Below are 25183 nucleotides of genomic sequence, written 5' to 3' on the forward strand. Positions count from 1 at the left end.
TTTGGACCAGTCGAATACAGCGATTCATAACTAAACTTCAGATCGGTTTGGACCAGTCGAATACAGCGATTCATAATTAAACTTCAGATCGGTTTGGACCAGTCGAATGTTGCGATTCATAATTAAACTCCAGATCGGTTTGGACCAGTCGAATATAGCGATTCATAACTAAACTTCAGATCGGTTTGGACCAGTCGATTATAGCGATTCATAACTAAACTTCAGATCGGTTTGGACCAGTAGAATGTAGCGATTCATAATTAAACTCCAGATCGGTTTGGACCAGTCGAATGTAGCGATTCATAACTAAACTTCAGATCGGTTTGGACCAGTCGAATGTAGCGATTCATAACTAAACTTCAGATCGCTTTGGACCAGTCGAATGTAGCGATTCATAACTAAACTTCAGATCGCTTTGGACCAGTCGAATGTAGCGATTCATAACTAAACTTCAGATCGGTTTGGACCAGTCGAATGTAGCGATTCATAACTAAACTTCAGATCGGTTTGGACCAGTCGAATGTAGCGATTCATAACTAAACTTCAGATCGCTTTGGACCAGTCGAATGTAGCGATTCATAACTAAACTTCAGATCGCTTTGGACCAGTCGAATGTAGCGATTCATAATTAAACTCCAGATCGGTTTGTGCGATCTTGCCAAAGTTGCCTAGACAGCACAAACAGATCTGGCACCAGACTAGAAGTGTTCACCTTTTCGTTGTAAATATTTTACATGCACATATTTTTGGAGCTTCTACCAGAGCAGCACATCTCTGCCCTCTGATGCAAAGTGGCTTTGGGAGGGGTGAGAACTCTCTTCGATGGGTGTACAATGACATATTTCACACAAGTCTTACGAAACGATTGCTGAATTCTTGTGAAGTACGCTACTTGCCAAACTGTTCTCCACCCAAAAACACAGCATCAGGAATGGAAAGAGTCTAGTGTCCTCTTAGTTTCTACAATGCATTTTGGGAAACAACATGGAGTAATTATCACTTAAGTTCAAATGAAATGGCCTGAGATGGAGCCTAAAGAGGAGACCTGAGATGGAGCCTAAAGAGGAGGCCTGAGACAGAGTCTAATGAGGAGGCCTGAGATGGAGCCTAATGAGGAGGCCTGAGACAGAGTCTAATGAGGAGGCCTGAGACAGAGTCTAATGAGGAGGCCTGAGATGGAGCCTAATGAGGAGGCCTGAGATGGAGTCTAATGAGGAGGCCTGAGATGGAGCCTAATCAGGAGGCCTGAGACAGAGCCTAATGAGGAGACCTGAGATGGAGCCTAATGAGGAGGCCTGAGATGGAGCCTAATGAGGAGGCCTGAGATGGAGCCTAATGAGGAGGCCTGAGACAGAGTCTAATGAGGAGACCTGAGACAGAGTCTAATGTGGAGGCCTGAGACGGAGCCTAATGAGGAGGCCTGAGACAGAGTTTAATGAGGAGGCCTGAGACAGAGTTTAATAGGAGGCCTGAGACAGAGTCTAATGAGGAGGCCTGTCGTTTCATTTGTTTTATGAGCCACAGCAGGAGAGACATTCTGTTAGCTTTGTCATTTCATTTCATCTGTCTCATGCTGTGACAAGAGACTTGTGTTTTGGGGACTTCGTTACAATCATTATATGTCCATGTTCAGGAAAACAACTGAGTTGGAAAGTTGTTTACAAAAAAAACAATTATATATAAAAAGTACAATGACCCTCAAATAACTAAGTTTTATAGTGACATGTTAACAACTTGACAACACGTTACTGCAAATGAATATGGCATATTTCCTGTTAGGGAAAATTATTACTTCATAAACATGTAGAACTGAATACAGATGTCATTATTTTTCTTCTCGTTACAGCATCTTTTCCAAGCGATGGACTGTGACATCACTGGGGTGTCGCCAGGGCAACACACCTAGCAGAACGAAGAGCTTCAGTACTTATCTAGGACCAGACCAAGTCTACCCCCCCGCGGACACGTTGCCTTGTCGCCTGATAGTACCAACAGGACAGGGATAATCTGCGTGTACTGAAATGCTTCCAAAATGTACATTGTATTCCATACACAGTACTCTGTTTGAGTTGTCTACGTGACAGCCTGAGGGATAGATAGCACACTGGTTCTGTGAAGTGTGACTTTCTCATGGTTCTGGTTGTGTAATATCTCCTGATTGAAAACCGTTTCAAGACTCTTATATCATTATTATATTAGCCCTAAATACTGTAGGATGGCTGGTGTTCTGTGTGTTGATAGTGGTGTGTTGTGTTGACAGTCAGGGTGGCTGGTGTTCTGTGTGTTGATAGTGGTGTGTTGTGTTGACAGTCCGGATGGCTGGTGTTCTGTGTGTTGATAGTGGTGTGTTGTGTTGACAGTCCGGATGGCTGGTGTTCTGTGTGTTGATAGTGGTGTGTTGTGTTGACAGTCCGGATGGCTGGTGTTCTGTGTGTTGATAGTGGTGTGTTGTGTTGACAGTCCGGATGGCTGGTGTTCTGTGTGTTGATAGTGGTGTGTTGTGTTGGCAGTCAGGGTGGCTGGTGTTCTGTGTGTTGATAGTGGTGTGTTGTGTTGGCAGTCAGGGTGGCTGGTGTTCTGTGTGTTGATAGTGGTGTGTTGTGTTGACAGTCAGGATGGCTGGTGTTCTGTGTGTTGATAGTGGTGTGTTGTGTTGACAGTCAGGATGGCTGGTGTTCTGTGTGTTGATAGTGGGGTGTTGTGTTGACAGTCCGGATGGCTGGTGTTCTGTGTGTTGACAGGGGCGTGTTGTGTTTACAGCTTGTTTCATTATCTTTAATGCGTGCCAGACTGAGCCTGAGTCCAAGCAGATAAGACTGGTGTGTCGCCCAGCACTACAGCCAGCTATTACCACTCTACCACTACACACACACACACACACACACACACACACACACACACACACACACACACTACAGCCAGCTATTACCACTCTACCACTACACACACACACACACACACACACACACACACACACACACACACACACACACACACACACACACACACACACACACACACACACACACACACACACACACACACACACACACACTACAGCCAGCTATTACCACTCTACCACTACACACACACACACACACACACACACACACACACACACACACACACACACACACACACACACACACACACACACACACACACACACACACTACAGACAGTGGTCTCCACTCAACCTCTGCCAATGAATTTAAGTAACACACTCCCTACCATTCCAACTAGAATGTCGTAGCTGAATGTGTTGCAACAACAGGCGGACCAATCACAGGCGGACCAATCACAATGAGACATAGATTGTAATGGATGGGAGGTGGCAGCACTCCCTTGCGTCTTTTGAAGTTGGCAAACCCCCCCCCAATTTTTTTTTTTTTAAACCTTTTGATATGATTTGGAATACTGATTACTATTACATATGGGGGTGTTGGCTTTGTACTTTGTTGTGTAGTGTACCAATGGGTGGGACTGTTTTTTGTTTTTGTGGAATTTTGCCCAAGACTGAAGTCATGATAGTGTGGCAGAGTTGAGCCATTCAAGATTTTGTTTTCAAGGAAAAGTTTGCACTATAGTCCAACTGGAAAAAAAAAAGTTATCTGTGTCGTCAAAATAAAGGCGAGCTCTTCACGGAGACAATGAGTTCTTCACGGAGACAATGAGTTCTTCACAGAGATAACGAGTACTTCACGGAGATAGGGAGTTCTTCACAAAGATAATGAATTATTCACAGAGATAATGTTATTCACAGAATAACTCATTATCACTTCCCTCCTGCTCTACCAAATCTTTTCTAAGTATCAATCAATCTTATTTGTAAAGCCACTGTTGTACACCAACAGAGCAAGAAGTGGCAAGTTTGTCATTATTAGATGTAAACAGAAGCTTATTCATCTAGCGAGGCATGGTGAGATATCAACACAGAGCTGAGACCCGTAGACTGGGTCACAAGGCAGTGAATTACAGTGAACAGTAGGAACAGCAGCTGATTCATACAACGACCCTTGGAGCTTAAACTGTTTTATTATGATCACTAGGATTATATCTTCAAGGACAAACGAAGGGTGAGGTCAGGATATCAGTAGTCTCTTTATTATATTGACGGTATCTATTCAGTACTACTCTACTACTATTGACAGTATCTATTCAGTACTACTCTACTACTATTGACAGTATCTATTCAGTACTACTCTACTACTATTGACAGTATCTATTCAGTACTACTCTACTACTATTGACAGTATCTATTCAGTACTACTCTACTACTATTGACAGTATCTATTCAGTACTACTCTACTACTATTGACAGTATCTATTCAGTACTACTCTACTACTATTGACAGTATCTATTCAATACTATTCTACTACTATTGACAGTATCTATTCAGTACTACTCTACTACTATTGACAGTATCTATTCAATACTATTCTACTACTATTGACAGTATCTATTCAGTACTACTCTACTACTATTGACAGTATCTATTCAATACTATTCTACTACTATTGACAGTATCTATGAGTGGATCCCTGTCTGCCTGTCTGCTTGTGAGTCTTGTGAGTCTCTGTTTGAGTGGATCTCTGTATGATTGGATATCTGTATGAGATAAATAACGTATTTGTTGGCCTCTGCTGATGTGATGATGGCCCCACTGACAGCGCCTGGCCCCACTGACAGGGCCCCTTCCACACTGACAGGGCCTGGCTAACTGACAGGGCCCCTTACCCACTGACAGGGCCCCTTACCCACTGACAGGGCCCCTTCCACACTGACAGGGCCCCTTACCCACTGACAGGGCCCCTTCCACACTGACAGGGCCCCTTACCCACTGACAGGGCCTGGCTGGTGATGGTGAAGGAGGCCCACGGCGACTGCTGTCCCCCACTGAGAGTGACTCCGTTTGGGTCGGAAGGAGACCACGTACAGATGACTCCTGATGGTACCCTGAACCAGACATAGACAACAAGGAACACACACACACACACACACACACACACACACACACACACACACACACACACACACACACACACACACACCACCATAATACAAGGACACCACATTGTTGTCAGACATCTCCTGGCACAGCACCAAAACCCATTCACACAGTCACAGCAATGCTATAACTCAACAAGTCCATGAAACAATATTACAGTATCTCTCTGTACTGAGTCGAACTCACCAAGCCCCTCACTATCTCTACCTCTCAAGACAAATGAACAACTCCTTGACTCATAATTGACTTCCTGAAGACTTCACCTTGAGTAGATCTCTATAATGGGACTCCAACAGCAGTGTACTATAAAGTATAGGGAATAGGGTGTAATTTAGGACTATATCTTCCCTACTCCCTTCCCTACTCCCTTCCCTACTCCCTTCCCTGCCCCCTTCCCTACTCCCTTCCCTACCCCCTTCCCTACTCCCTTCCCTACTCCCTTCCCTACCCCTTCCCTACCCCCTTCCCTACCCCCTCCCCTACCCCTTCCCTACTCCCTTCCCTACTCCCTTCCCTACCCCCTTCCCTACTCCCTTTCCTACTCCCTTTCCTACTCCCTTTCCTACCCCTTCCCTACCCCCTTCCCTACCCCCTTCCCTACTCCCTTCCCTACTCCCTTCCCTGCCCCTTCCCTACTCCCTTCCCTACTCCCTTCCCTACCCCCTTCCCTACTCCCTTCCCTACTCCCTTCCCTGCCCCCTTCCCTACTCCCTTCCCTACTCCCTTCCCTACCCCCTTCCCTACTCCCTTCTCTGTGTTCTCTAGGGTTGTGTTGACCTTTTGAGCAGTTTGGATAGGCCTATTGCGAGACACTATGTACCAGAGGAGGCTGGTGGGAGGAGCTATAGGAGGACGGGCTCATTGTAATGGACGGTAGAAACGCAATTAGTTCCGAACACATCAAACATATGAAAACATATGTGTTTGTCTCCTTTCCATTCCAACCATTATTACAATGAGCCCATCTGCCTCTAGCTCCTCCCACCAGCCTCCTATACCATGGACAGACATTTACACGACAATAACGAGGCTATATACAGGGTCAACCGAGTCAATGTGTGGAGGTACAGGTTAGTCGAGGTCATTTGTGAAGTGACTACGAGCAGATAATAAACAGTGAGTAGCTGCAGTGTAAAAACAAAGAGGGGGTAGTGAGTTAAAAATAAATAGTCTGAGTGGCCATTTGATTAGTTTAGTCATTCAGCAGTCTTATGGCTTGGGGGCAGAAGCTGTTAAGGAGATTTTTGGTCCTAGACTAGTCCAGTACCGCTTGCCGTGCGGAAGCAGGAGAGAACAGGCTATGATTTGGATGACTGGAGTCTTTGACAATTTTTTGGGCCTTCGTCTGACACCGCCTGGTATTTAGGTCCTGGATGTCAGGAAGCTTGGAAGCAGTTTTGTTTTTGTACCAGGTTGTCATTTCAGATAAGCCTAGGCTATGGCAAAGTGATAGGGGTGATTTTAAATTGTTGGTGTTGAGCTAGGGTATCGCTTACCCTGCCATACCCAATTGACGCCCGTGGTTTGTACATTAATTTTACATTGACATTTTAGTAATTTAGCAGAAACGTTTAGCCAGAGGGTTAAGTACCTAAGAACAGATATAGCCCTTGGTTCACTCCAGACCTGACTGCCCTCGACCAGCACAAAAACATCCTGTGAAAGACTGCAATAGCATCGAATAGTCCCCGCGATATGCAACTGTTCAGGGAAGTCAGGAACCAATACACGCAGTCAGTCAGGAAAGCTAAGGCCAGCTTCTTCAGGCAGAAGTTTGCATTCTGTAGCTCCAACTCCAAAAAGTTCTGGGACACTGTGAAGTCCATGGAGAACAAGAGCACCTCCTCCCAGCTGCCCACTGCACTGAGGCTAGGTAACACGGTCACCACCGATAAATTCATGATTATCGAAAACTTCAATAAGCATTTCTCAACGGCTGGCCATGCCTTCCGCCTGGCTACTCCAACCTCGGCCAACAGCTCCGCCCCCCCGCAGCTCCTCGCCCAAGCCTCTCCAGGTTCTCCTTTACCCAAATCCAGATAGCAGATGTTCTGAAAGAGCTCCAAAACCTGGACCCGTACAAATCAGCTGGGCTTGACAATCTGGACCCCTATTACCAGCCTGTTCAACCTCTCTTTCATATCGTCCGAGATCCCCAAGGATTGGAAAGCTGCCGCAGTCATCCCCCTCTTCAAAGGGGGAGACACCCTGGACCCAAACTGTTACAGACCTATATCCATCCTGCCCTGCCTATCTAAGGTCTTCGAAAGCCAAGTCAACAAACAGGTCACTGACCATCTCGAATCCCACCGTACCTTCTCCGCTGTGCAATCTGGTTTCCTAGCCGGTCACGGGTGCACCTCAGCCACACTCAAGGTACTAAACGATATCATAACCGCCATCGATAAAAGACAGTACTGTGCAGCCGTCTTGCCAAGGCCTTCGACTCTGTCAATCACCATATTCTTATCGGCAGACTCAGTAGCCTCGGTTTTTCGGATGACTGCCTTGCCTGGTTCACCAATTACTTTGCAGACAGAGTTCAGTGTGTCAAATCGGAGGGCATGCTGTCCGGTCCTCTGGCAGTCTCTATGAGGGTGCCCCAGGGTTCAATTCTCGGGCCGACTCTTTTCTCTGTATATATCAATGATGTTGCTCTTGCTGCTGGCGATTCCCTGATCCACCTCTACGCAGACGACACCATTCTATATACTTTCGGCCCGTCATTGGACACTGTGCTTTCTAACCTCCAAACGAGCTTAAATGCCATACAGCACTCCTTCCGTGGCCTCCAACTGCTCTTAAACGCTAGTAAAACCAAATGCATGCTTTTCAACCGATCGCTGCCTGCACCCGCATGCCCGACTAGCATCACCACCCTGGATGGTTCCGACCTTGAATATGTGGACATCTATAAGTACCTAGGTGTCTGGCTAGACTGCAAACTCTCCTTCCAGACACATATCAAACATCTCCAATCGAAAATCAAATCAAGAGTCGGCTTTCTATTCCGCAACAAAGCCTCCTTCACTCACGCCGCCAAGCTTACCCTAGTAAAACTGACTATCCTACCGATCCTCGACTTCGGCGATGTCATCTACAAAATGGCTTCCAACACTCTACTCAGCAAACTGGATGCAGTCTATCACAGTGCCATCCGTTTTGTCACTAAAGCACCTTATACCACCCACCACTGCGACTTGTATGCTCTAGTCGGCTGGCCCTCGCTACATATTTTCGTCGCCAGACCCACTGGCTCCAGGTCATCTACAAGTCCATGCTAGGTAAAGCTCCGCCTTATCTCAGTTCACTGGTCAAGATGGCAACACCCATCCGTAGCACGCGCTCCAGCAGGTGTATCTCATTGATCATCCCTAAAGCCAACACCTCATTTGGCTGCTTTTCGTTCCGGTACTCTGCTGCCTGTGACTGGAACGAATTGCAAAAATCGCTGAAGTTGGAGACTTTTATCTCCCTCACCAACTTCAAACATCAGCTATCTGAGCAGCTATCCGATCACTGCAGCTGTACATAGTCTATTGGTAAATAGCCCACCCATTTTCACCTACCTCATCCCCATACTGTTTTTATTTATTTACTTTTCTGCTCTTTTGCACACCAATATCTCTACCTGTACATGACCATCTGATCATTTATCACTCCAGTGTTAATGTGCAAAATTGTAATTATTCGCCTACCTCATGCCTTTTGCACACATTGTATATAGACTCCCCCTTTTTTTCTACTGTGTTATTGACTTGTTAATTGTTTACTCCATGTGTAACTCTGTGTTGTCTGTTCACACTGCTATGCTTTATCTTGGCCAGGTCGCAGTTGAGAACTTGTTCTCAACTAGCCTACCTGGTTAAATAAAGGTGAAATATATATATATTTTTTAAACCTTGCTCAAGGGCACAACAACAGATTTTGTTCCCACCTAGTCAGCTGAGTGATCTGAACCAGCAACCTTTAGGTTATTGACCCAACACTCTTAACTGCTAGGCTAACTGTCGCACATACGGCTAGGCTAACTGCCACCCATACTGCTAGGCTAACTGCCACCCATACTGCTAGGCTAACTGACACCCATACTGCTAGGCTAACTGTCGCACATACGGCTAGGCTAACTGCCACCCATACTGCTAGGCTAACTGCCACCCATACTGCTAGGCTAACTGCCACCCATACTGCTAGGCTAACTGCCTCCCATACTGCTAGGCTAACTGTCGCACATACGGCTAGGCTAACTGCCACCCATACTGCTAGGCTAACTGCCACCCATACTGCTAGGCTAAATGCCACCCATACGGCTAGGCTAACTGCCACCCATACTGCTAGGCTAACTGACACCCATACTGCTAGGCTAACTGACACCCATACTGCTAGGCTAACGGCCACCCATACGGCTAGGCTAACGGCCACCCATACGGCTAGGCTAACTGCCACCCATACGGCTAGGCTAATTGCCACCCATATTTTATTGTGTATTGTATCTGGTCCTGTAGGGCAACCTTGTTTGCACTTTGTTAAATACATTGGATGTTCTTCACAGTGTAAGTCTTTCAACAGTATGATACGTTTGTAGATCACGTGTAGACTGTTCTACATCCACAGTCCAAACTACAGTCTGTTTGAGATGTCATGTGACGAGAGGAGCTGCTGCTCTTCAAACTTTGCTGTGTGTTTGAGTTCACTGCGTACGATTCACCTTGTAGAAATCAGGCACATCTATTCAAATGGACTGCCTTCATCGAGGGACCTGCTGTTCACGTTCAACTCTTAAGTGACAGGATGAGTGTATTCTTTCCCATCTGGAGAGCTCGCAAATTCACTGACTGGACAGTGGCCAGATTCCCAAAATGCTTTGTTGCTAATGTAACGTGGGTCTCACTGCTTGAGGTGGCCATGTCAATGAGTTTATAACAAGCGCTAGCTCACTAACACTGCCAACGGTTGAAGCTAGTGTTCCTTCTCTAAAGCCAATAGCCTCAGAGTCTGTAGTCAGAGCTCCTCAAAGCCAACTATCCCCCCCCCCCCCCCCCCCCCTCCCCATTCATCCTGTTGGATCACAGATCCTTTTTCAAAGCCACATTCAAAGGAAAGCAAGGAAAAGCCTCTTGAGCCAGAAAGCCAGCAGCCTCTCATGACCCTACCCAGGATTTTACGTAACATGGCTGCCACAGCCCACTGTTCCACTTGCTCCTTCACATCTCAAACAGCACCGCATGGCCTATATAGTGCACTACTGTCGACCAGGGTCCTATATAGTGCACTACTGTTGACCAGGGCCCTATATAGTGCACTACTGTCGACCAGGGCCCTATATAGTGCACTACTGTCGACCAGGGCCCTGTATAGTGCACTACTTTTGACCAAACCCCTTGGGTACCATTTTGGGAAGCAGACAGACATAGACTTCTAACAACCCCCCCCCCCCCCCCCCCCCCAGGGCCCTATATAGTGCACTACTGTTGACCAGGGCCCTATATAGTGCACTACTTTTGACCAGGGCCCTATATAGTGCACTACTGTCGACCAGGGCCCTATATAGTGCACTACTTTTGACCAGGACCCCTTGGGTACCATTTTGGGAAGCTCTGTGTGTGTGTGTGTGTGTGTGTGTGTGTGTGTGTGTGTGTGTGTGTGTGTGTGTGTGTGTGTGTGTGTGTGTGTGTGTGTGTGTGTGTGTGTCTGTGGGTGTGTGTGTGTGTGTGTGTGTGTGTGTGTGTGTGTGTGTGTGTGTGTGTGTGTGTGTGTGTGTGGGTGTAGTCTGTGGGTGTAGTCTGTGGGTGTAGTCTGTGGGTGTAGTCTGTGGGTGTGTGTGTGTGTGTGTCTGTGGGTGTAGCCTACATGAGTAGTTACAGCTTGATCCACCTTAATGATTAATCTCTCTTGGTAAGAAACTAGTTCCACAGGAAAACAAATCACGATGGTTGAGAGGCTGAGACTCTATTTGAGTCTCGAATCAAATCAAATTGTTATTAGTCGCATAGCGTACACATATCTTTCAGATGTTATCACAGGTGCTTATGTTTTTTTTAGCTCCAACAGGGCAGTAATACCTAACAGTACAAAACAATACACACAAATCCAACAGTTGTGTTGGCAGGAAGAGGAGACGGGTACTCAGGTATAGGAAGGTTCCAGGGTACTAGGCTGAGTGTTCTGTCTGCAGACTGGTGTCCTCGTTACCACCTACGTTCTGTCTCCCTACCAACATCGTGTCAACACAGGTCAATGTGGGCAACGCCAGGGTACACACCCTCACACTGTGCCAGAAGTCGGTAGGTTATAGGGAGGTTCCAGGTGGATGGGGAAGCCGTTCTCTCTGTAGAAGTCTGTAGGTTATAGGGAGGTTCCCGGTGGATGGGGAAGCTGTTCTCTCTGTAGAAGTCTGTAGGTTATAGGGAGGTTCCCGGTGGATGGGGAAGCTGTTCTCTCTGTAGAAGTCTGTAGGTTATAGGGAGGTTCCAGGTGGATGGGGAAGCTGTTCTCTCTGTAGAATTCTGTCCTAAATACATGTTTTACCTCCCTCTGCCTCCTCCTTTCACCATCCCATTGCAATCCAGACCATTGTACACCGAGTGTACAAAACATTAGGAACACCTTCGTAATATTGAGTTAGAGCAGGTGTTCATTATGTTTTGTACACTCATATGGCCGCCTTGCAGCATTTAAAACCACTTCATCATATCCAAGTATAAATCATGTGTTTTTAGTTTTTCATCTAAGTGATGAATAAAGTATCGCATGGCATAAACAAGTATCTTAGTTTCTGCAGGAAATTTGCTGAACTCTGAAGAGGGAGGAAGGACCAGTTGACCACAGTGGCTTTAGCCAAAAGGCTTTTGACCCCTTGTTTTGCAATAGTCCTATAAGCCCGACACACCCACAGCTATCATAAATACATCAAGAACAGAGTGTTCCCTTTGCAAACAACACACACATACACACACGCTCACACACACACACACACACACACGCGAGCGCGCACACACACACACACACACACACACACACACACACACACACACACACACGCTCACACACACACACACACACACACACACACACACACACACACACACACACACGCGAGCGCGCACACACACACACATACACACACACACACAGTAACGTGGAATGGTGATAGCTCTTCCAATGTACTCTCGTCTTATCTCTGTTATTTATATATCATCACAAGAGATAAAGCTACAATGCCTTCAGAAAGTATTCACACCCCTTGACTTTCTCCACATGTTGTTGTGTTACAGCCTGATTTTAAAATGGATGACATGTTTTTTGTGTGTGTCAGTAGCCCACACACACTACTCTGTAATGTGAAAGCGGAATTGTTTTTCCAATTATTATTATTATTTTTTTACTAATTCTTTCAAAAAATGTAAATGCTGAAATGTCTTGAGTCATTGAGTTAAGTATTCAATTCCTTTGTTATGGCAAGTCTAAATAAGTTCAGAGGTAAAAATGTGCTTAACAAGTCATAATACAATTTAATTTACTAATACTAATTTCGGAAACCTTGATGTCATTTTTCAAAACTCTAGACACAAAATTCAAAACCAATGATCAAAATGCACATTTTTCAAAACTCTTAAACCTTTTTCCAAATGCTTGGATACAATACACATACAACTAAGATCATTTGTTCATTGAACTAAAATCACCTGTTCAAAATGACACAACTTAACATCCAAGTATTACCATTTCAAAATGCAATTCACACACTACATCTGAGATGACTGTCTATTCATTTCATTACAATGATCTAACTATCAATTGATACAACTGCTCAAAATGATAAGTAACTGTTGCATTACTGTTAATGCATAGCCTTATGGAAACTGACTAACATTATTCCATGTTTAGATCATGAAAGTTTCAGGATAACGAGATCCATTGACACCAATTACCGTGGAACCAACCAATTGGACTACATTATCTATGGATGTAATATTTCATCATCATTCTTTATCAGACACTGTTTCTATGGTCCCATGTACCACTTTTCCAGACCATGTTTTCAGATTTGACATGACTGTACACTCTCCGGCCACTTTATTAGGTACACCTATCTAGTACTGGGTAGGACCCCCTTTTGCCTCCACAACAGCCTGAATTATTCACAGTGTTGTACGTTAAGAGATGCCCTTTCTGTACACCACTGTTTTAAACAGCTGTTATTTGAGCATGTGTGGCCTTTCCGTTAGCTTGAATGAGTCTGGACATTCTCCCGTTGATGTTTTACAGTAAGCCAGGTGAGGAACACTGCAGTGATGTTTTACAGTAAGCCAGGTGAGGAACACTGCAGTTGATGTTTTACAGTAAGCCAGGTGGGGAACACTGCAGTTGATGTTTTACAGTAAGCCAGGTGGGGAACACTGCAGTTGATGTTTTACAGTAAGCCAGGTGAGGAACACTGCAGTTGATGTGTTACAGTAAGCCAGGTGAGGAACACTGCAGTTGATGTTTTACAGTAAGCCAGGTGAGGAACACTGCAGTTGATGTTTTACAGTAAGCCAGGTGAGGAACACTGCAGTTGATGTTTTACAGTAAGCCAGGTGAGGAACACTGCAGTTGATGTTTTACAGTAAGCCAGGTGAGGAACACTGCAGTTGATGTTTTACAGTAAGCCAGGTGAGGAACACTGCAGTGATGTTTTACAGTAAGCCAGGTGAGGAACACTGCAGTTGATGTTTTACAGTAAGCCAGGTGAGGAACACTGCAGTTGATGTTTTACAGTAAGCCAGGTGAGGAACACTGCAGTGATGTTTTACAGTAAGCCAGGTGAGGAACACTGCAGTTGATGTTTTACAGTAAGCCAGGTGAGGAACACTGCAGTTGATGTTTTACAGTAAGCCAGGTGAGGAACACTGCAGTGATGTTTTACAGTAAGCCAGGTGAGGAACACTGCAGTTGATGTTTTACAGTAAGCCAGGTGAGGAACACTGCAGTGATGTTTTACAGTAAGCCAGGTGAGGAACACTGCAGTGATGTTTTACAGTAAGCCAGGTGAGGAACACTGCAGTGATGTTTTACAGTAAGCCAGGTGAGGAACACTGCAGTGATGTTTTACAGTAAGCCAGGTGAGGAACACTGCAGTGATGTTTTACAGTAAGCCAGGTGAGGAACACTGCAGTTGATGTTTTACAGTAAGCCAGGTGAGGAACACTGCAGTTGATGTTTTACAGTAAGCCAGGTGAGGAACACTGCAGTTGATGTTTTACTGTATTTTTTAATTTTTTATTTGTAGCTAATTATTTTTGCTTTGATTCAAAGAAACCAATGAGTGATTTTATTGTATTTCATCCATAAATGTCATATTTTGTCCAATGATTCCACTGTGTCTGTAGTATTCTCTTTACTAGTCCTTTTACAGTGATGTATTTACGTGTAGTACCATAATGAAACATGTATCACATATTTTGTACTACAATATTTAATGAATGAACGAACAACTACACGGTGAAACTATCGGTATCTTGTGTCTGGGTGATCTAAATGAATGTTCCTATTGGTATTTCATGATAAATGAGTTATTTGAACCAATGATTCTGCAAGTGCAAGGTTTCTTTAAAGATATGAACAACGCTTTGAGAGTTGGACAGCCTGTGTTACTGTCACATTCTGACCATAGTTCCTTTGTGTTTTCCTTGTTTTAGTGTTGGTCAGGACGTGAGCTGGGTGGGCATTCTATGTTGTGTGTCTGGTTTGTCTATTTCTATGTTTGGCCTGATATGGTTCTCAATCACAGGCAGGTGTTAGTCATTGTCTCTGATTGGGAACCATATTTAGGTGTTGTGCCTGTTTTGTGTTGGGTTTTGTGTTGGGTTTTGTGGGTGATTGTTTCTTATCTTTGCGTCTATGCACCAGATAAGACTGTGTTCGGTTTTCACATTTATTGTTTTGCGTTCTGTTCATGTTGAGTTACCTTATTAAAATAACATGAACTCTAACCACGCTGCGTTTTGGTCCGCCTCTCCTTCCCAGGAAGAAAGCCGTTACAAGTGATGACCGTTTTGAGTTCTGTGTCTAGAGTTTTGAAAAATGACCACAAGGTTCTGAAATTAGTGCTTGTAGGGATTGTAAAAAAAAACTAAGTTACATGGACTTGAAAATATATGGCAAGTCTTGAAAAATGGTTGTCTAGCAATGATCAACAACCAATTTGACAGAGCTTGAAGAATTCTGAAAAGAATAATGGGCAAATGTTGCGCAATCCAGTTGCGGAAAGCTCTTAGAGATTTACCCAGAAAGACTCACAGCTCTTAGAGATTTACCCAGAAAGACTCACAGCTCTTTGAGATGTACCCAGAAAGACTCACAGCTCTTTGAGATTTACCCAGAAAGACTCACAGCTCTTTGAGATTTACCCAGAAAGACTCACAGCTCTTAAAGATGTACCCAGAAAGACTCACAGCTCTTAGATTTACCCAGAAAGACTCACAGCTCTTAGAGATGTACCCAGAAAGACTCACAGCTCTTAGAGATGTACCCAAAAAGACTCACAGCTCTTAGAGATGTACCCAGAAAGACACACAGCTCTTTGAGATTTACCCAGAAAGACTCACAGCTCTTAGAGATGTACCCAGAAAGACTCACAGCTCTTAGAGATTTACCCAGAAAGACTCACAGCTCTTAGAGATGTACCCAGAAAGACTCACAGCTCTTAGCTTTACCCAAAAAGACTCACAGCTCTTAGAGATGTACCCAGAAAGACTCACAGCTCTTAGAGATGTACCCAGAAAGACTCACAGCTCTTAGATTTACCCAGAAAGACTCACAGCTCTTAGAGATGTACCCAGAAAGACTCACAGCTCTTAGAGATGTACCCAGAAAGACTCACAGCTCTTAGAGATTTACCCAGAAAGACTCACAGCTCTTAGAGATTTACCCAGAAAGACTCACAGCTCTTAGAGATTTACCCAGAAAGACACATGGCTGTCTGTAATCACTGTCAAATGTGTTACTACAAAGTATTGACTCAGGGGTGTGAAAACTTATGTCAATGAGATATTTCTGCATTTCATATTCAATACCTTTGCAAAACAATTCAAAAACGTGTTTTTCACTGTCATTATGGGGTATTGTGTGTAGATTGGTAAAAAAAAATAATAATATTTAACTCATTTTGAATTCAGGCTGTAACACAACAAAATGTGCTGAAGACTCTGTAGCTAGTATAGTTAATGCCAAGTAGAGAAGTGACTGTCAACACAATAAAACTGATTCTACTTTTAACAGCTGAGTTACTTGGAGACTCTTGGTGACATTGGCATGAAGTTATTTATGCATCTTTGACAACAGTAAAGCTGCCATGAAGTGAAAGATACATATTTGACAAGAATAAAGCTGTGAAAATGACAGTGGCAGCCAACATACAGTCTTAATGGCGACAGAAGTTTGGCAGAGCTTCTCATAACACTCCATTGAGCAACACACCTAGTAATGTAAACACATCTATAAAAACTGTTCTCGCCCAAATCGGGCTACAGTGTTTTGTGTTTAGACTTGTTTTTAGTTCTTGCACCGATCATACTGTGCTTGATGATTTCACGACTTGTTATTTAAAGCCTGCAGGTATAATTATTTCAGACTTTTTTTTGTCTCTCTATGTGTCAACATTTCGACTGATTCAAAACGTCAGTTTTCTGTTGTTGTGAGGATCATTATTAGACATAATAGAGATTCTAACAGGGTCATACATGTCCACAACAAGTCTTAAAATTCAGTTTTTAAGACGTAACAACTCATTAGTCTCCTGGTTTTCAGACATTACCAAGAACCCTGTCTGATGGTTCTGGTGAGGTTGAGGTCAAAGGAGAATGCTTAGGTCACACCAATGAAAAGAAGTCCAACATGTTTTTTATTACATAATTATCTGTCACGTGTAATAAATATTTAGAAATATGTTTTAAAGATATAATTGCACTTTTCTCTGACATTAATTTTTAACCAATATCTCTGCTTCGCTGACATTAATGCTTCCCAGTTCAATGTACAGTGGGGCAAAAAAGTATTTAGTCAGCCACCAATTGTGCAAGTTCTCCCATTTAAAAAGATGAGAGGCCTGTAATTTTCATGATAGGTACACTTCAACTATGACAGACAAAATGTGGACATAATGTCCTAGCGAAGATATTTCTCAGTAGGCCTTCACATTTTACTGCTCAGAAACCAAACATGACACTTGCAATCTGTACCTTTCAAAGTGTATATAGACAGTACTGTTAGTGCTTTCAGTGTGTATAGACAGTACTGTTTCAGTGTGTATAGACAGTACTGTTTCAGTGTGTATAGACAGTACTGTTTCAGTGTGTATAGACAGTACTGTTTCAGTGTGTATAGACAGTACTGCTTCAGTGTGTACAGACAGTACTGTTTCAGTGTGTATAGACAGTACTGTTTCAGTGTGTATAGACTGTACTGTTTCAGTGTGTATAGACAGTACTGTTTCAGTGTGTACAGACAGTACTGTTTCAGTGTGTATAGACTGTACTGTTTCAGTGTGTACAGACTGTACTGTTTCAGTGTGTATAGACTGTACTGTTTCAGTGTGTATAGACTGTACTGTTTCAGTGTGTATAGACAGTACTGTTTCAGTGTGTATAGACAGTACTGTTTCAGTGTGTATAGACAGTACTGTTTCAGTGTGTATAGACAGTACTGTTTCAGTGTGTATAGACAGTACTGTTTCAGTGTGTACAGACAGTACTGTTTCAGTGTGTACAGACAGTACTGTTTCAGTGTGTATAGACTGTACTGTTTCAGTGTGTATAGACTGTACTGTTTCAGTGTGTACAGACAGTACTGTTTCAGTGTGTACAGACAGTACTGTTTCAGTGTGTACAGACAGTACTGTTTCAGTGTGTATAGACTGTACTGTTTCAGTGTGTACAGACTGTACTGTTTCAGTGTGTATAGACTGTACTGTTTCAGTGTGTATAGACTGTACTGTTTCAGTGTGTATAGACAGTACTGTTTCAGTGTGTATAGACAGTACTGTTTCAGTGTGTATAGACAGTACTGTTTCAGTGTGTATAGACAGTACTGTTTCAGTGTGTATAGACAGTACTGTTTCAGTGTGTACAGACAGTACTGTTTCATGGTCATTGTGTTCAGACAGTACTGTTTCAGTGTGTATAGACTGTACTGTTTCAGTGTGTATAGACAAACTGTTTCAGTACAATTTGTGTACAGACAGTACTGTTTCAGTGTGTACAGACAGTACTGTTTCAGTGTGTATAGACTGTACTGTTTCAGTGTGTATAGACTGTACTGTTTCAGTGTGTATAGACAGTACTGTTTCAGTGTGTACAGACTGTACTGTTTCAGTGTGTATAGACAGTACTGTTTCAGTGTGTATAGACTGTACTGTTTCAGTGTGTATAGACTGTACTGTTTCAGTGTGTATAGACAGTACTGTTTCAGTGTGTATAGACTGTACTGTTTCAGTGTGTATAGACAGTTCTGTTTCAGTGTGTACATACTGTACTGTTCCTGCTTTCATAAATCAGAAGCACAGCAATGATGGCTGCTGAAGCTCTGGAATAGTTCCAATGGTCATTTTGGTTCATTTGAATTTGACCTGAGTGTAAGTCATTCCTAGGGGGGTTGCCAAACGTAGATGTGAACTGGCAGTAATCTACTGCATGATTTGTTTAAATCCCCACTAACACGTTTCCAAACAAACCTGCCATTTTACATGTACAATTTGGTCACGATGAGAGAGGAGGAAGTCGAGTGTATGTACAGGTCATCCCTTTTCCTGTCGTCAAAATGACTTAGTAGCGTCATGAGTGGAATGTTAATTAATAGGATTCATCATTTAATTATTAATCAATAAACGTTATTTTTGCAAAACGTGCCCGAAAAATCCTGTGATTTTATGTCAAACGGTTTTGTTATATTTTAGTCTTCTGTGATGTATGTAAAGTGTCATATTGGGATGCAAACTCGAAGATGGAATGTATTTCAACTCTATATCACTGTCGGGGTGGCAGGGTAGCCTAGTGGTTAGAGTGTAGAGGTGGCAGGGTAGCCTAGTGGTTAGAGTGTAGAGGTGGCAGGTAGCCTAGTGGTTAGAGTGTAGAGGTGGCAGGTAGCCTAGTGGTTAGAGTGTAGAGGTGGCAGGGTAGCCTAGTGGTTAGAGTGTAGAGGTGGCAGGTAGCCTAGTGGTTAGAGTGTAGAGGTGGCAGGGTAGCCTAGTGGTTAGAGTGTAGAGGTGGCAGGGTAGCCTAGTGGTTAGAGTGTAGAGGTGGCAGGGTAGCCTAGTGGTTAGAGTGTAGAGGTGGCAGGTAGCCTAGTGGTTAGAGTGTAGAGGTGGCAGGTAGCCTAGTGGTTAGAGTGTAGAGGTGGCAGGTAGCCTAGTGGTTAGAGTGTAGAGGTGGCAGGTAGCCTAGTGGTTAGAGTGTAGAGGTGGCAGGGTAGCCTAGTGGTTAGAGTGTAGAGGTGGTAGGGTAGCCTAGTGGTTATGTTAAATGTTAGAGTGTAGAGGTGGCAGGGTGGCCTAGTGGTTAGAGTGTAGAGGTGGCAGGTTGCCTAGTGGTTAGAGTGTAGAGGTGGCAGGGTAGCCTAGTGGTTAGAGTGTAGAGGTGGCAGGGTAGCCTAGTGGTTAGAGTGTAGAGGTGGCAGGGTAGCCTAGTGGTTAGAGTGTAGAGGTGGTAGGGTAGCCTAGTGGTTAGAGTGTAGAGGTGGCAGGGTGGCCTAGTGGTTAGAGTGTAGAGGTGGCAGGTTGCCTAGTGGTTAGAGTGTAGAGGTGGCAGGGTAGCCTAGTGGTTAGAGTGTAGAGGTGGTAGGGTAGCCTAGTGGTTAGAGTGTAGAGGTGGTAGGGTAGCCTAGTGGTTAGAGTGTAGAGGTGGCAGGGTGGCCTAGTGGTTAGAGTGTAGAGGTGGCAGGTTGCCTAGTGGTTAGAGTGTAGAGGTGGCAGGGTAGCCTAGTGGTTAGAGTGTAGAGGTGGCAGGGTAGCCTAGTGGTTAGAGTGTAGAGGTGGCAGGATTAGCCTAGTGGTTAGAGTGTAGAGGTGGCAGGGTAGCCTAGTGGTTAGAGTGTAGAGGTGGCAGGGTAGCCTAGTGGTTAGAGTGTAGAGGTGGCAGGTAGCCTAGTGGTTAGAGTGTAGAGGTGGCAGGTAGCCTAGTGTTTAGAGTGTAGAGGTGGCAGGTAGCCTAGTGGTTAGAGTGTAGAGGTGGCAGCTAGCCTAGTGTTTAGAGTGTAGAGGTGGCAGGTAGCCTAGTGGTTAGAGCATTGGACTAGTAACCGAAAGGGTGCAAGTTCGAATCCCCGAGCTGACAAGGTACAAATCTGTCGTTCTGCCCCTGAACAGGCAGTTAACCCACTGTTCCTAGGCTGTCATTGAAAATAAGAATTTGTTCTTAACTGACTTGCCTAGTAAAATAAAGGTTAAATAAAATTAAAATTAAATAAAAAATAACCATGTGTGTGAGGTGTACACTTCTGTTTCAAAGTAGATTTGTTTAAGACCTCTAAGAAACTGCTCTGTGTGACCCTGAATTAAACCAACCATAGTCATTGATATAAGGTCAATAAGCCTTCAGCAACCCACCCAAACTAATGAATACTGAGTCCAATATGACAAGTTGTCTTTTATTAGAACAAAAAAACAAATAGGTCTTTGTGATTGGTTGTTTTTTTACAGTTACGTCTAGAGGAAAAGGTTTCATCAAAGAACCTCATTGGTCAATTGTGATGTTTAGATTTTAAGATAGGAGTATTGTATTCATGTTTTTTGTTGATTATGTTGATAATGTTATCGTTGTCATTTGTGTTTATGACAGGCACCAATACATTCCTTGTAAACGAACATTGAAAAAGTACACAATCAGAAAGTGGAACAGTGTAGTAAAACAGAAAGGGGAAGGGATGGCTAAACCACTTTCAGTTCAGGTGATTAGGAGGAAGAAGGGTCTCTGTTTACATAACACTGCCTGGTTTATTCATGTTCCCATAAAGTACAGTGACAATATTGAAGTTACTCGTTGTTACATTGCACTTACACTGTACTTAGGGTTACGCCAAGGCGTAGGGCTGGTTAGGATTACTGCTGTAAGCACAGTATAACAATGAGTAATCACAATAATGATTACATTGTACAGTAATTACAGTAATAATGACAGTAATAATGACAGTAATAATGACAGTAATAATGAGACAGTAATGCGTGAGATAATGTGAAGAGGTGTTGTGAGGTGTTTCATGTATCAACAACGTGAGAATGAGGATGGGAGGTGTATAGAGGTGAAGTACAGTACCTGTGGAAGAACAGCAGGATGGACAGCGTGGTCTGGTCGATGTTGCTGTTGCAGATGCCCTCGTTGAGCAGGTAACAGGGGTCTCTGACCACAGACTCCAGAGAGTCCAGCCTCATCATGCGGTTCAGCTTGTCTGTGTTCACGTTCTGGTTCTGGAACGTCAGCTGCTCACGGAACTGGCGGAAGTGGCTAAGCGACGTGGGGCTGCCCATCAGAGGGGTGCTGTTGCCTCTGCCCTCACCCCCTGCTCCAGTTGGGTCGTCACAGTTGGCCAGGTCCAGGCAGCAGGAGCAGCAGTCCAGACCGATGGGAGAGCGACATTCTTCTCCTTCTGACATGATGACAGCAGATCAGGCAGTCAGGTCAGCAGAATACCTTGAGGGACTGGAGAGACGAGGACAGAGCTCCACAGCAGGAGAGAGAGGTATAAAGAGAGAAAGAGAAAGACCGTGGCTCTGGTCTCTCTTCTTCTCAGGCTTGTAGTTGTTGTTGTGTGTAGGGTGTATTCCTCAGCATACGCAGAGGGAAGGATTGCCTCCCTCCAGGTTCTCTGGATTGGTTGTGTTGGTAAGTCAAGTGTCCCCAGCTTCCTCCTCTTCCCTGAGAGTAGGCAGTCAGTCGTATCTCCCTGAGTCTCAAACTTGTCACGTTAATAAGGCTATGTTTGCTTTGGTTGTGAGACACTCGCTTCTGTGTCTGTGGGAGAGAGAGAGTTAGCCAATGCTGTGCTGTCTGTGTCTGAATCGAACACACTCGCCCTGATTCAGCGGGAACGCGTTTCAAAGCTGCTTATCACTTTTTTTTTGCCCAACGTTTGCGTGCTTAGAGACAGAGGGAGGGAGGTGGGGAAACCTTGTGATTGGTAGACGGCTGGCCCTCCTCTTTCTCTGCTCTCTCAACTGCTACATCACAATTGTTATTATTGAAGAGAGAGAGGGAGAGAGAGGAAGCAAGAGAGACAGAGAGAGAGACAGAGAGAGACACAGAGAGAGAGAGAGAGAGAGAGAGACAGACACAGAGAGAGACAGACAGAGACAGGCAGACACAGAGAGAAAGAGACAGAGAGAAAGAGAGCAACAGAGAGAGAGAGAGAAAGAGAGAGAAAGAGAGAGAGAGACAGAGAGGGAGAGACAGGGAGAGCGAGAGAAAGAGGAAGAGAGAGCATGAACACATACGGAAAATCGAATTAGCACACTAAAAAATCCCTATCAAAATCCTTCAGTTTAAACTAGAGATATCATTGGATGCGTCTCAATCAACCTCATCCGTCTATGTCGCACTTCCGCATCTGTGGTGAATGGTGACAGAGCTACAGCAGTGTTTGTCAGACCATGAGACATCCCGAAAATTGGTCTCACAAAATCGTCTGTAGTGTCCAAATGATTTGGCCTACATTATGACCCCTGTATGGAAAGATGAGATTCTTGCAATCGATGTTCTCCGTTTTGCTCTAAGATGCCCACAAGCGGTCCTGGGAAGCGGTCCTGGGACTACTTCTGTCTGAGCGTCCGAACAGTTTGAGTTACACACTAACATGATCTGCCAACTTCTGTCTGTAGCGTCCGAACAGTTTGAGTTACACACTAACATGACCCCTCTGTAGCGTCCGAACAGTTTGAGTTACACACTAACATGACCCCTCTGTGTTGAGACTCTCACGAAGGTGCGACTCTCAGCAACACGTACACGTTGGTTGTTTTGCTCTAGGATGCAACACAGTCCTCACAAGACTCGTCTGAAGGTCCCCTGGTACCAGTTGTAAAAATGAATGAAAGTACATGCGGAGACTGTTTAGTGCCCCTCCAAATAAAGTGTGAAATACATGTTTAAAACAATTAGACATTTCCTCGTTTCCTGATCTTTGTATTATCTCTCAGATACAGTACATACACTTCAGAACCAACTTCCTTTAGATCATTTATCAAGGGGGGGACTATCTGTTGTTAATATTCAAATCAAATAGCTAAATGATCCTTGGTATGACCATCTTAAAACAATCCATACAGCTTAGTAGAACCTAAAGGCAGTTCCTAAAGACATACACATCTATAGGGAGGCTCAGGCCAATCAGTATCGAGTAACTATTGATAGGAAGAGAGGGGGGTAAATGTACATGAACGTGGCATATTTTGTCAAATGTACATTTTCACACTCAATGGGCATAAACAAAAGTGCATGTCTGTAATATTTATAGTTCATCCATTTCAAGTTTGATCAAGTCAAGATAGCAATCTTCTCAGTTTGTCCCCAGTTTGTTTATTGTGCTAAGTGAATTTCGATATCTGGCCCATAACACAGACAAAGTGAGTGTGTTATTTTCTCAAACAACAGTATCACAAGCTAGAAAATAGAATGTCATTACATTTGAATTGAAAATGATATCCTGCAGGCCATGGCTGCCAGCCTGCCACAGTAAAATCAAATGGTTTTCATTATACAAAGTAAGTAAACAGATAGCCCTTGATTTAATTAAGTTAGGGGAACTTATCTATCCAGAGTGTGATTAAGTTAAGGGAACTTATCTATCCAGAGTGTGACTAAGTTAGGGGAACTTATCTATCCAGAGTGTGATTCAGTTAGGGGAACTTATCTATCCAGAGTGTGATTAAGTTAAGGGAACTTATCTATCCAGAGTGTAGGGGACTCCAAGTGTGATTCAGTTAGGGAACTTATCTATCCAGAGTGTCCAGATTGATTCAGTTAGGGGAACTTATCTATCCAGAGTGTGATTAAGTTAGGGGAACTTATCTATCCAGAGTGTGACTAAGTTAGGGGAACTTATCTATCCAGAGTGTGATTAAGTTAGGGGAACTTATCTATCCAGAGTGTGATTAAGTTAAGGGAACTTATCTATCCAGAGTGTGATTAAGTTAGGGGAACTTATCTATCCAGAGTGTGACTAAGTTAGGGGAACTTATCTATCCAGAGTGTGATTAAGTTAGGGGAACTTATCTATCCAGAGTGTGATTAAGTTAGGGGAACTTATCTATCCAGAGTGTGATTCAGTTAAGGAACTTATCTATCCAGAGTGTGATTAAGTTAGGGGAACTTATCTATCCAGAGTGTGATTAAGTTAGGGGAACTTATCTATCCAGAGTGTGATTAAGTTAAGGGAATGAATCTATCCAGAGTGTGACTAAGTTAGGGGAACTTATCTATCCAGAGTGTGACTAAGTTAGGGGAACTTATCTGTCCAGAGTGTGATTCATTTAGGGGAACTTATCTGTCCAGAGTGTGATTAATTTAGGGGAACTTATCTATCCAGAGTGTGATTAAGTTAGTACACTATCAGCTTTGCAGTGAAAACAGAATAGAACAATTAGAAGATATCATGGCTTATTGAAAGCAGGCGTCAAATTCAAACGTTTGCATTGCGTTGTGCTCAGCACTATCAATTAAACAGAGGAAATATCTGTCTGTTGCTTTGTTGAGTGTCTGATGATGTCCTTGGGCAGTGGAGCCCTTTTGTGCATCCCAAATGACACACTATGCACTACTTTTGACCAGGGCCCAATAGCATGCCATTTTGGGATGTACCCTTTTTGCTGGGAAATCAGGTAGAAGCTGTGGATGAAGTGAAATGAAAGAAACGTTGCCCTCTATTGGCGCTTGAGAAAATACAGCACTTCTGTGATGACATGTTGATGAAGTGAGTCAGCCTGGCGATTCACTCTAAATTCTTCCGCTTCTCTGTCGTACGCGAGCAACTTTAGTCTGAGACTGCCGTCGTTGATGTCGTTTGTGGCGACGAATGGCACGAGGGGCGTTGTACAAAAAACAAAAGTTGTCGTCTCTGACCAATCAGAGTGTCAAAGACAATGACACGTTTTCAAACCGCCGCCTTTACCCACGCGTGTCCTGACTCTGGTCCAACCCATCACCTCTGGA

The 25183-nt window shown here is 43.9% G+C and overlaps 1 protein-coding gene across 1 annotated transcript in view; it reads right to left on the minus strand.

Moving 5' to 3' along the window:
- Positions 1 to 22083, minus strand: part of LOC115126171 (TSC22 domain family protein 3-like) — a 75825-nt gene extending 53742 nt beyond the window's left edge. Inside the window, exon 1 of the mRNA XM_065018306.1 lies at positions 21296 to 22083. Within this exon, the coding sequence (XP_064874378.1) occupies positions 21296 to 21633 (338 nt within the window). The 5' untranslated portion in view covers positions 21634 to 22083. The remainder of the gene's footprint in view (positions 1 to 21295) is intronic.
- Between the last annotated feature and the right edge of the window lie 3100 nt (positions 22084 to 25183).

Source organism: Oncorhynchus nerka, linkage group LG5 (genome assembly GCF_034236695.1).
Source record: "Oncorhynchus nerka isolate Pitt River linkage group LG5, Oner_Uvic_2.0, whole genome shotgun sequence".
Classification (NCBI taxonomy): domain Eukaryota; kingdom Metazoa; phylum Chordata; class Actinopteri; order Salmoniformes; family Salmonidae; genus Oncorhynchus; species Oncorhynchus nerka.